Here is a 12273-nt window from a genome sequence, read left to right as displayed (position 1 = left end):
AATTCACTGTGAGGGAAGGCACCAAAAAATATCCAGTTCTCCCCCCTCATAGTCCACCCGAGGTCGGGGCCTATATCTGGCCTCCTCAGCCAGCCCGGTATCTTCAGGCCCTCCTGCCGTGAAGCTGGACCATCGGCGTCAGTGAACGTCCATCAGCGGCCAGGACTGAAGCGGCCGCTTCCCCCCCGAAGACTGCAACGACCAAAGTTCACAGGCCGCGCCGGCCGAACCCCCGACACTGGCGATCTCGGATCCCAGGCTCCGCGGTGCTGTCGACGGTCACAGTGCCCCGGAGATTACCGCAAGGCGACCCGGTAAGGCATCCCACGCTCCTTGTAGATGTCCCAGCATCTACACCGCCGTCGAAGCTGCAGTCCCCGCAGGAAACGCCGCTCCAGCGCTGCTCCAGTTTGACTAGGCCGCACAGAGAGGACGAAGATGCGGTTCGGAGAAAAACCGCATCTCCGACCAGGTAGAACTGGGGTTAAAATAGTTTCCCCCTTCCCCTCCCCCACCCACCGCATAAAAGAAGTCCTCCAATAAACATTTCATACGAACAGGACTAAAAATAAAAATAAAAAAGGGTGAAAGGACAGACAGCAGGAGGAGCGGCCATACACAACGGCGCATCACCCCCGCTGTCCGCCATCTTGAATCATGCAACTAAGGTGTTGTGCTTAGATTGTTTGCAAGTTGGATGGCCGTAAACTCACTGGTGTTGACAAAAGTGAGAGATTAACTTAATAAAACAAACTGAAAGAGGCGTTGACTGTAAAAGCTGAAGACTACTTCCCCTGGCTGGAGAATCAAGAACTTGGGGTGAACTTGACTCATTTGGACTGAGATTAAATAAAATTTATTCACTGAAATTTGTTAAACTTAGAAATTCTCCATTCCAGTCATCGGTAAAATGTATACAAAACTGTATTTTTTTTTAAATGTGGTTTTGATTCTGAATGATGTGGGGATAGTACAGGAGAGAGGTAGAGAATAATCCATGATCTTAAAAGAAAATGTGTTAAATGGCCATTTGTGCACTTATTTCTTGAAGTAGAGAAAATTACCATTTATTTATTTGAGTCAACTCTTCCATGAGGTTTGGACCTCCAGTTATTATAGATTGTTCATAGCTTTAGTTCAATGAGTTGCGTCAATGATATGTTTTCAGTATAGACTTCTCAATTGCAGTTATTGCTAATCCTATAAAAGCATTTGACAATTACAATTTGTAAGATAATTCATATTTTCAGAGAATAGTTTCATAACATTTATTTGGATATTGTGACACCTAGAGCCTGCTATATTTTTGGCTGCATTTGGACACTGCTGCATTATGTCATAAAATATGGATAATATTGAAGCTTCCTATGTATGATGCGAGGCTTGGGAGTAATCGGGAAATATTCCCATTGGATTTTCTAATGAAAGTTGAACCAAGAGGCAAATTGGGCAATTTTTTGCACATTTTTAAAACAATTTAACTAGTTTTTAATGTCTTCAAAAAGGTAAATTTTACACTCATAAGTACTTTGTTCATAAATTCTAGGAGCAGAATAAGGCCACTTGGCCCATCATGTCTACTACGCCATTTAATCATGGCTGATCTATCTTTCCCTCTCAACCCCATCCTCTGTCTTCGCACCTTAACCCCTGACACCCTTAGGAATCAAAAATCCGTCAATCTCCACATTAAATACGTCCATTGACTTGGCTTCCACAGCCATCTGCGGCAATGAATTCCACTGACTCACCACCCTCTGACTAAACTCTAACACCACTCATTGGAAGTGTTTGTTTATTCATAATTATAATCATCATATTCATACGTTATTAGCCCAGTATGTTTGCAACATACAAGGAATTTTATTTGCCATACAGTCATACCAATAAAAAGCAACAAAACACACAAAATACATTTTAACATAAACATTCATCACAGTGACTCCTCCACATTCCTCATTGTAATGGAAGGCAGAAAGAAAAGTTCAATCTCTTTCCATCGAGGGCCTCGAACCTTCCGTTGTCAGGGTGATCAAGCTCCCACATCAGGGGGATCTCAGCTCCCTCACACCGGGCGATCGGACCCCGGGCCGGGACTGGTCAAACCTCCTGCGACTTTTGATTTTCCCGACATCAGTCTCTACCCGAGACTGCAAACTCCTTGATGTTGAAATCCGCAGGCTGCGGTTGGAGCATCGATCCCAGGCAAGGGATCGCAGGCTCTGATGGTAAATCCACGGCCCAGCGGTGGGGCTCAAAGTCAGTCTTGAGCAAGGTCTCCAGCTCCATGATGTTTGGCCACAGAGCGACCGGAGATACGATCCGGAAAACAATCGTATCTCCAGCAAGGTATGTTATTGTGAAAAATAAGTTTTCCCCCTCCCCCCTCTCTCCTCCCCCCCATAAAACAAACCAGAAAACATTAACACATACTTTTAAAACACACTAAAAATAACAAAAAAGACGAAAAGACAGAGACCGTTGGCGAGGCTGCCATCACTGACGGCACAACCCGTTATTGTTTGACTTGTCGGGAGAACACGTCTTATTTTTTAAATAATTTATTAATTTTTGCAATATTAGGTCACAGTCGGACTGTTGTTGGCGTTGAGGAAAGGAATAACGGAACACTTTGCCTTTTAATTTTTGATCCTGGCAATCAAGAAATGCAGAAACTTTTACGCAGTGATATAACGGGAATGAATCTTAAAATGATTCGTCGATTTATTGGAAGTATGAAGCATAGGCAATATCAAATCGTGGCAATTAATGGTATTCTATCGGCAGAAGAGAAAAATGTAAGTTACCTTTTAATAATCTTTGAATGTTGTGTGTTCTATGCAGCAAGTCAAAATTATATTAGAACTATTTTTGTCGCATAGCTTTCTAATTTACTTTTACTTGTTAGTGTTGAAATCTTGGTCTAAACTTCAAAACCTTCAAAGAACACTGTCTGCATAATCCTTGTGCCATGGTCTCCTTCTTTCCAATGTTGATTGCTCTCAGGCATCCAATCTGGCAGTGAAGCATCAAGCTGGTTGTGTGGACAGTCATTTTGAAGAATTTGCACATGCAAAATGAAAATTGCATATGTTATTTAAAGTTTGAACCATTTTACAGAGTAGGAAATTATAATCGAAACATATGTAATAATATAATAATAATAATAATCTTATTTATATAGCACATTTTTAGTCAACTTGCATTGACCCCAAAGTGCTTCACATAATTACATTACATTTACACACAGGCGAAGGTGGGTGAAGTGTCTTGCCCCAAGGACACAACGACAGTATGCACTCCAAGCGGGATTCGAACCGGCTACCTTCCGGTTGCCAGCCGAACATTTACAAGATTCAAGATACAAGATACATTTAATTGTCATTTGGACCCCTTGAGGTCCAAACGAAATGCCGTTTCTCCAGCCATACATTACAAACACATAGACCCAAGACACAACATAATTTACATAAACATCCATCACATCGCTGTGATGGAAGGCCAAATAAACTTATCTCTCCACTGCACTCCCATTGCCCATTGCGCCATCTGTCGTCCGCCATTGTCAGTTTATATGTGGACCAAAGTTGGATATATTGCAATATGGTATTCTGAAAAGACAAAACTCAGACCACAGCTCTCAATATGGGGCTCAGTTTGTGACTCTGTAATGCGTATAATTTATGTATTAGAATATGAAATCGTATACTCTACTATAAAAATTATGTACATTTTCCTTTTATATACTGCGATCATAAAGACATAGTCTAAATCTGATTAGAATTATTTGAACATCATTATGATATAATCATATGAGATAATCTTAGATTACTACACTCTGGGGTGGTAGCAGTCCCTATTAGCACAATATTAAGCACACAAAAAATTAAGTACACAGTAACAAAAAAAAAGTGCAAAGAAGTATACAGATCTTTTAGGTGGGGTAAAAATGCTATTTATGTTTTGTGCCTGGTAATGAAGGCAAAAGCATCTGTGCATGAAGCAGTTCTAAAAGTTCAAAGATTGAAAGTGAAAGGTGAAATTGACCTGTTTTCTAACATAAAAAAGACCCTTCAAATTGCCCCCTCAAGCGTTGAATCCAACATTACCAAACTAGTGTCTCTGAGAAATATCCATGCATCGGAATGAGACCCAGGTAATGAATTGCATGTGAAAAATAAGTTGGCTCAATATAGCTTTTATTTCATAAGGTTTTGCAGAAGAAAGCTACAGAACTGTATCCCCTGAGGAGGAACGAGTTATTGTTAATAAACTCTGTTTATTGGTAATTTTTAGGCTGGAAAAAAATGAATATCAGATGGGTTTCAAGGTTTGAAAATGTCAGTTTATTGTCACGTGTACCAATTAAGGTGCAATGAAATTCGAATTACCATACAGCCATATTTTAAAAAAGCAACAAGACACACAACTACATAAAAAATGTACATAAACAATCACCACAATGGGTTCCCTATGTTCCTCACTGTGATGGAAGGCAATAAAGTCTAATCCTTTTCCTCTTTATTCCACCGTGGTCGGGGCAGTCGAACCATGGACAGTCGGGGTGGTCGAAGCTCCTGCAGCCGCGGCGGTCGAAGCCCCCGCAGCTTGGAGCTTCCGAGATCACGATGTTAAAGTCTGCAGACTCCCATGGTTTGAGCTCGGAGGTCGAGGAAATGTATCACTCTAAATATTAATACATTTCCACAAATCAAAGGGTCTAAATATAGATATCTATTCTTAATACAATTATAATGCATTAGTAAATTCTGAAATTAAATCTGAAGTGCAAGGGCAGAGAGCCTAAACATTGATATAAGTTTACACCTTAAATTCAGTCTTTAATAAAGAGGTGTAAACGTGTAAATTTTCCCTCAGTTAGCAAAACAAAGGAGCTAGTTATTGATTTTAAGAATGATCTAATTATCAATGATCTAATTATCATCCTCTGTCCTGGACTTTATAAACTCCACCATCAATAGTGTCACCTCCCTCAAACAGGTGACCATATACCCGAATCAGAAGCCATGGATGAACAGCGAGGTCAGGCTACTGCTGAAAGCACGGGACACCGCTTTCAGGTCAGGCGATGCTCGAGCCTACAGTTCATCCAGGGCTAACCTGAAGAGGGGCATCAGGAAGGCCAAGCACTGCCATAAGCTCAGGATTGAGGAGCACTTCAACAACAACTCCGACCCCCGACGCATGTGGCAAGGCATCCAGGCCATCACGGACTACAGACCCTCCAACATCACCCCCACATCCAGCGACGCCTCCTTCCTTGAGGAGCTTAACCACTTCTATGGCCGCTTCGACAGGGACAATCTAGAGACAGCCATCAAGGCTGTGCTACCTGCCGATCACCAACCCCTCACACTCACCCCCTACGACGTGTACGTGGCACTGAGTAGGACTAATGCACGTAAGGCTGCTGGCCCTGACGGCATCCCCGGGCGCGTGCTCAGTGCCTGTGCTGCGCAGCTGACAGACGTCTGGACTGACATCTTCAACCTGTCACTTGCCCAAGCAGTTGTCCCCACTTGCCTTAAAGCCACCTCCATCGTGCCAGTACCAAAACACTCCACTGCGGCAAGCCTCAACGACTTCCGCCCAGTTGCACTTACCCCCATCATCACCAAGTGCTTCGAGAGGCTGGTCCTGGCACACCTCAAAAGCTGCCTACCCCCCACACTGGATCCCTATCAGTTTGCCTACCGCAAGAACAGGAGTACGGAGGATGCCATCTCAACGGCACTTCACTCCGCCCTCTCCCACCTTGACAACAGAGACACTTATGTAAGAATGCTGTTCATCGATTACAGCTCAGCATTCAACACCATTATTCCATCAAAACTGATCACCAAACTCGGTAACCTGGGCATCGACCCCTCCCTCTGCAACTGGATACTGGACTTTCTAACCAACAGACCCCAGTCTGTGAGGTTAGACAAGCACACCTCTTCAACCCTCACCCTGAACACCGGCGTTCCTCAGGGCTGTGTGCTGAGCCCCCTCCTCTACTCCCTCTTCACCTATGACTGCACACCTGTACATGGTACTAACACCATCATCAAGTATGCAGATGATACAACGGTGATTGGCCTCATCAGCAACAACGATGAGCTGGCCTACAGGGAGGAGGTCCAGCACTTAGCAGCATGGTGCGCTGACAACAACCTGGCCCTTAACTCCAAGAAGACCAAGGAGCTCATTGTAGACTTCAGGAAGTCCAGAGGCGGCACGCACACCCCCATCCACATTAACGGGACGGAGGTGGAACGTGTTTCTAGCTTCAGGTTCCTGGGAGTCAACATCTCCGATGACCTCTCTTGGACCCACAATACCTCTACTCTGATCAAGAAGGCTCATCAGCGTCTCTTCTTCCTGAGGAGACTGAAGAAGGTCCATCTGTCTCCTCAGATCCTGGTGAACTTCTACCGCTGCACCATCGAGAGCATCCTTACCAACTGCATCACAGTATGGTATGGCAACTGCTCTGTCTCCGACCGGAAGGCATTGCAGAGGGTGGTGAAAATTGCCCGATGCATCACCGGTTCCATGCTCCCCTCCATTGAGTCTGTCCAAAGCAAGCGCTGTCTGCGGAGGGTGCTCAGCATCGCCAAGGACTGCTCTCACCCCAACCATGGACTGTTTACCCTCCTACCATCCGGGAGGCGCTACAGGTCTCTCCGTTGCCGAACCAGCAGGTCGAGGAACAGCTTCTTTCCGGCGGCTGTCACTCTACTAAACAACGTACCCCGGTGACTGCCAAACCACCCACCCCCCCCCCCCCCCCGGACACTTATTTTTTTTTTTTTCAAATCGTTTGCTATGTCGCTCTTCAAGGGAGATGCTAAATGCATTTCGTTGTCTCTGTACTGTACACTGACAATGACAATTAAAATTGAATCTGAATCTGAATCTGTGCTGAGGTGGAGATTAATGAGGTCAAGAGCTTCATGTTCCTAGGCAACAATAATTTGTCCTGGACCAATAACATTGAAGCTATAGCCATGAAAACGCACCCAAGCCTCTACTTCCTCAAAAGAGGTTCTAAGGAGGTTTGTCAGTTCTCCACTGACTATTACCAACTTCTATAGATTCACCACAGAATTCATCCTGTTGAAATACATCACTGCTTGGTTTGGCAAAAGACCTGCCCAAGACCACAAGAAATTCCAGATTGGTTGTAGTCCAGCACACAAGCCACCCTCCTGTCCCTGCTCCCTCTTCACCCCTCATCGACCCCATTTATACCACATTGCCTCGGGAAAGCAGCCAACATAATCAAAGACCTTTCCTACCCTGTTCATTCCTTCTCCCTGCACACATCGGGGAGAAGCTTGAAGTGCGCACCACCAGACTCTGGAACTGCTTCTTCCCCTCTGTTATCAGGCTCGTGAATGGATCTTTCATATTACAGATGAATTCCCGATCTTTTGCCTATCTACTTTTTTAAATCTGAACTATCTATGCTGCTGTAACACTGCATTCGTTCTCTGATTTTTCTCTTTGTGCTATCTGCTGTGCTTGTGCATGGCTTGATTACACTCAGGTATAGCGTGACTTGAATGGAAAGCATGAAAACAAAACTTTTCAGTTTCTCAGTAAATGTTGCAATAATAAATCAATAAACCAATATTTTTGTTAATGATTTTAAAGCATTGAACAATGCGCGTACGTGCTGGGTCTCCCTTTTGGATTCGCTGACTCGCCATTTTGCTTTCAGTTCTCTTCATAAACTGTTCTCTGCAACACCCATCTTAAATGAACCTGCCTTGCCTTGGCTTCCTGCATGCTGTTTAACAGGATCTGCTTTACCGAAGCTTCATGTAGAACATGGAAAATAGATGTTCAGCAGTTTATAAATTGATAAATATTTAACGTTTGCTATATCTATTTGCTCAAAATGTGTTTCCTTTACAGGCTCGTAAGTATGCATCTTCAATATTGACAGCAGAAAATGTGCCATAGTGGAACTCTCTGCACCTGAATTCAAGATGAAGGATATACAGTATTTCAGGTCGAAGTTGATTACATATCCTTTTAGTGAATTATGTCCATGAATCTTTCTTTTATCTCTGAACTGCATAATGATGCTTTAAATGAGAAATAACATACTTATTAATTTTTTTATTTCGTTTAGCTTTGGGAATGCTAGATGGGGAAAATGGGTTACAACTGCCTTTAACTGGTATCTCATATGTTGATGAACATGTATGGACATTAATAATAATTTCAAGTGTGGTTCCACATTCTACCTATTTATTGTTGTGGTCCTGGTCTTGGTCCTGCCTTGTTCCCAAATAGAAATGCAAACAGTGTTCCCGTGTGTAGATACAAGTAACAAATTAGGCGAGAGAATATTGTGTTTCAAATAAATGAGTAAATGGCCAAAATCCCTATTTCCCGGATGGCTTTGATGCATGATTTTCTCTCTCCTTCCCCCCCACACCCCCATTTTCCAGTGCAGATTATTGCTAATAAACACATTTGAAAGTAATATTTCAAAAGTTGAATGTTGATCTTTATTATTGGTTGCACCTGTATAAATAAACATTTTGGATTAATTCAACTTGAGATTACTATGCTTTTCATGTTCTGTTAGTCATGTTTGTTTTCCACCTAAATTCCAGTGATATCTTTCTTGGGAAAATCCTTGAGATCAAGGAGAAAAAGGTATACCCACAGCTTTGCTGATGATCTCCTGCCCAATTAGCATTGTGGTGTTTTTTGTTTTATGCATTGGATAGGTAACCAGAAAGTTTCCATTATGTTGCTGGGTGTCATTTGCTTGACATCGCTGACATTAAAAGAAGTTCAAGCCATTCTCTGGATCATGTTGGGAATTCTACATTTAACCTCCTGGGACTTCAGAAAAATTTGCAGCAATTTGGTAGTGCCTTCCTTCCCTCCGAGCATAAAATCTCATATCCATCCAACCATTCCCATCCAATTGGTCCAACAAACCCTTCTGGCCTGCCATAAGGACCTGGAACAAGTTTGAACAGGGATAGTGTAATGTATGGAGTACATGATCTTATTCTAGTATATAATGTTCATGATCTTTACTGGAAAGTAAATGTAAGACAGACTACTAGATTTTGTTACTTTAGTTATAAAGTAACAAAATCATGATGGGTGCAGAATTAGGTCATTCGGTCCATCGAGTCTACTCCGCCATTCAATCATGGCTGATTTAACTATCCATCCTAACCCCATTCTCCTGTGTTCGCCCCATAACCCCTGACACCTGTACTAATCAGTGTTTAATGTTTGGACAGCTCATATTGAGTATTTACTGGACACTGATTCGCAATGAGTAGTGTTTCTAGGTCAGTTCTTATTAGAATGAGTGCTTTATGTAAAGCTTCCATTAATTGCTTTAGTATCGGCTTATTTACCTTCCATTTTATAAAAGCAATTTTATGTTGCAAATCTTAATTTTAAATTCAGCAATATGCAAATCTGTAAGGTTTAATCTTAAAGTGTGTGGAGAAGGATAATTTATTTAAGATCTTAATCTTGTTATCAATGCACTGCCTTTTGTTTGATAATATTTTACTCTAAAATTCATGTTCTCTTGGGGTATCTCCAACTTTTTTAATTCATTTTTTTGATTAATCTTTAAACCTCAGTTCAATAGCCTTGTTCAAAGTGCACAGCAAAAACATCCATCTATGTACTGGATGGAACATCAACCTGATTTTTTAAATTTTTAAATAACTATCATATTGTTGGCTTTTCTATGTCATCACTTTTCTATTTTATCATTTTATTTTATGGTTTAATTTTACTTTGCACATAACGGGTTTTGCTTGACCAGTTGATCCCAGAAATGAGTAAGATGTTCCTGAATAGAATATTCCTTTAAAAATATCAATGTTCTGACCATAATATTCTGACCATCTTTCCAATCATCAAGAGCATTTGTAACTTGCTCTTTTTTGTTGGTCTGGTCCACTGTATTATAGAAATATTGGAATAGGTTAAGTTATCTGGTTTCTTGAGCCTGTTGTACATTTAGATATGCACATGGGAAATTATGTCTCTGATAGAGTTTTTTAAGAGGTTACTGAGAGGATTGCCGGGGGCAGGGCAGTAAACATTATCTATACAGACTTAAGCCAGGCCTTTGACAGGGTCCCACATGTTAGTGTACTGTGGAAGATTAGAACACATAGAATCCAAGGTGAGCTACCCGATTGGGTTCAGAAGTGGTTCGAAGGATGGAGTTGAAGGGGAGTCGTGGTGGATGTCTTTTTGATAGGAGGCTGTGACCTGTGCTGCAGGGCTCGTTGTTGTTCTCCACAATAGCTTTGGAGGACAATGCAGTGAACTTTGTTTGAAAATTTGCAGATTACACCGTATCTGGTGGTAGGACAAAGGACACAGGACATTTATTGTCACATACACCATTTCTGGTGGCGTGAAATTTGAGTTGCCATTTGCAGCACACCAATAAAAGTAAGGCACCAAGTTAAAGAAGAATTTAACATAAAACATTAAAACATCCCCCCCACAATGGTTCCCACTGTGAGGGAAGGCAACAAAGTCCAGTCCTTTTCCTCTTGTTCACCCCGTAGTCGGGGCCTATTTGTGACCTCCGCAATCGCCGCAATGGCGGCCCGATGTTTCAGGCCTTCTCGCCGGATGATGGAGCTCCGGCGTCGGGAGAACATTCTTGAGCGGCTTGGCGTGTCTGGAACGGCCGCTTGCTGCCAGAGACCGAAGTCCACAGGTTGTGCTGGTTGGAGCTCCGACACTGGCGATCTCGGCGAGAGATCCCAGACTCCGCGGTGTTGAAAAGTCAGCGCAGCCATGGCTGGACGCTCCGCAGACCCCACAGCTCCGCGATGTTGGAGTCAGCGGACTCAGCACTCCGGAGCTTACCACATGGCGACCTGGGTAAGGCATCGCCCGCTCCGCGATGGTGCTTCAACGCTGCGCCGCCCCCGAAGCTAAAGTTCTGGCCGATCCCGGCAGGAAACACCGCTCTAGTCACGTTGGTAGGCCAAAGAAAAGCCGCATCTCAGACCAGGGAGGGACTGAGAAAAACTGTTTCCCACTTCCCCCACCCCCCACATAAAAAAGATGAAACCTCCAAAATGAAACTTTTTAACATACTAAAACATTTAAGAAAGGGTGAAAGGATGGACAGCTGCAGGCTGGGCAGCCATACTCGACGGTGCCCATAATGAGGAGGGATATCTAAGTTTACAACAGGATCTAAATCTAAAGTTGGGAAGGTGGGCCGAGGAATGGCACATTGAACTTAATGCTGACAAATATGAGTTGCGCCAAACCAAAGAAGGACGGTAAATAATAGAGCTTTGGGCATTGTTGTGGAATAGAGAGATCTAGGAGTAAAGGTGCATTGTTCTCTGAAATTGGCAAGTCAGTTGGAATTGGTGGTGAAGATGATGTTTGGCATGCTTACCTTTATTGGGAAGGATCATGTGATGCAACTATACAAATGACCACATTTGGAGTTCCATGTGCAGTTCCGTTCGCCCAGCCGCAGGAAGGATGGCATTAAGTTGAAAAGGGTGCAGAAGAGATTCACCAGAATGTTATCTAGAATTGTAGGCTTGAGTTGCAGGGAGTGGCTGGATAGGCTGGGACTCTTTTCTTTGGAGTGTTGGAAGCTGAAGGGTGACCTAATTAAAATATAGAAACTTATGAAGAGTGTGGCTGAAGTGCAGACTCGATCTTTCTGCAGAGTAAAGAATTCTAAAACTAGAGGGAATAGGCTTAAAGTGAAGGGAGAGATTTAAGATGGACCTCCCAAGATGCGAGCCAACATGTAAAATAACAGATTAGGGACATTTTCATGTGCATGGAAGGAAGGCTGATTGGAGATTTGAAACACATATATAACAGAGCAAGGAGTTTGCTCAGAATGGATATTGGGAAGCCATTTTCTTTTGGTGGAATGCCACGAATTAAATGTAAGCAGCAGAAAATTAAGTGAAAGAGAATGAAGAGTGACATAAAGAGAGGTTTTTTTATGCAGCACATGATTAAAATCTGGTAAACATTTGTTGCAAATGTTGGAAAGACGGGATTAATTCAGAGGGAATTGGAGAAAAATTTACAAAAGTATGGAGAAGGGGCTGTGGATGGAACTAGAAAGCTGGTGCCGATATGGGGGGCTGAATGGCTATTTGTGCTGCAACCATTCTACAATTCTTTATTACCTTTGTAGATCTCTCGCATAATGTAGGGTTCGAGATTCAAGAAAAATTCAGTGGAAGAAGGGCATTGCTTCCT

The 12273-nt window shown here is 42.8% G+C and overlaps 1 protein-coding gene across 4 annotated transcripts in view; it reads left to right on the top strand.

The window, feature by feature from the left end:
• zufsp (zinc finger containing ubiquitin peptidase 1) overlaps nt 1–8568 on the top strand; it is a 30137-nt gene extending 21569 nt beyond the window's left edge. For all 4 annotated transcript variants that reach the window (XM_055635799.1, XM_055635796.1, XM_055635798.1 and 1 more), the window contains 2 exons: nt 2584–2798; nt 7927–8568. In XM_055635799.1, coding sequence (XP_055491774.1) covers nt 2584–2798; nt 7927–7974 — 263 coding nt within the window. In that variant the 3' untranslated portion in view covers nt 7975–8568. The remainder of the gene's footprint in view (nt 1–2583; nt 2799–7926) is intronic.
• The last annotated feature ends 3705 nt before the right edge of the window (nt 8569–12273 follow it).

This window comes from Leucoraja erinacea, chromosome 5 (assembly GCF_028641065.1).
Source record: "Leucoraja erinacea ecotype New England chromosome 5, Leri_hhj_1, whole genome shotgun sequence".
NCBI lineage: Eukaryota > Metazoa > Chordata > Chondrichthyes > Rajiformes > Rajidae > Leucoraja > Leucoraja erinaceus.
Note: the sequence above shows the minus strand (reverse complement) of the source record. Positions and strands in the feature narration are given on the sequence as shown.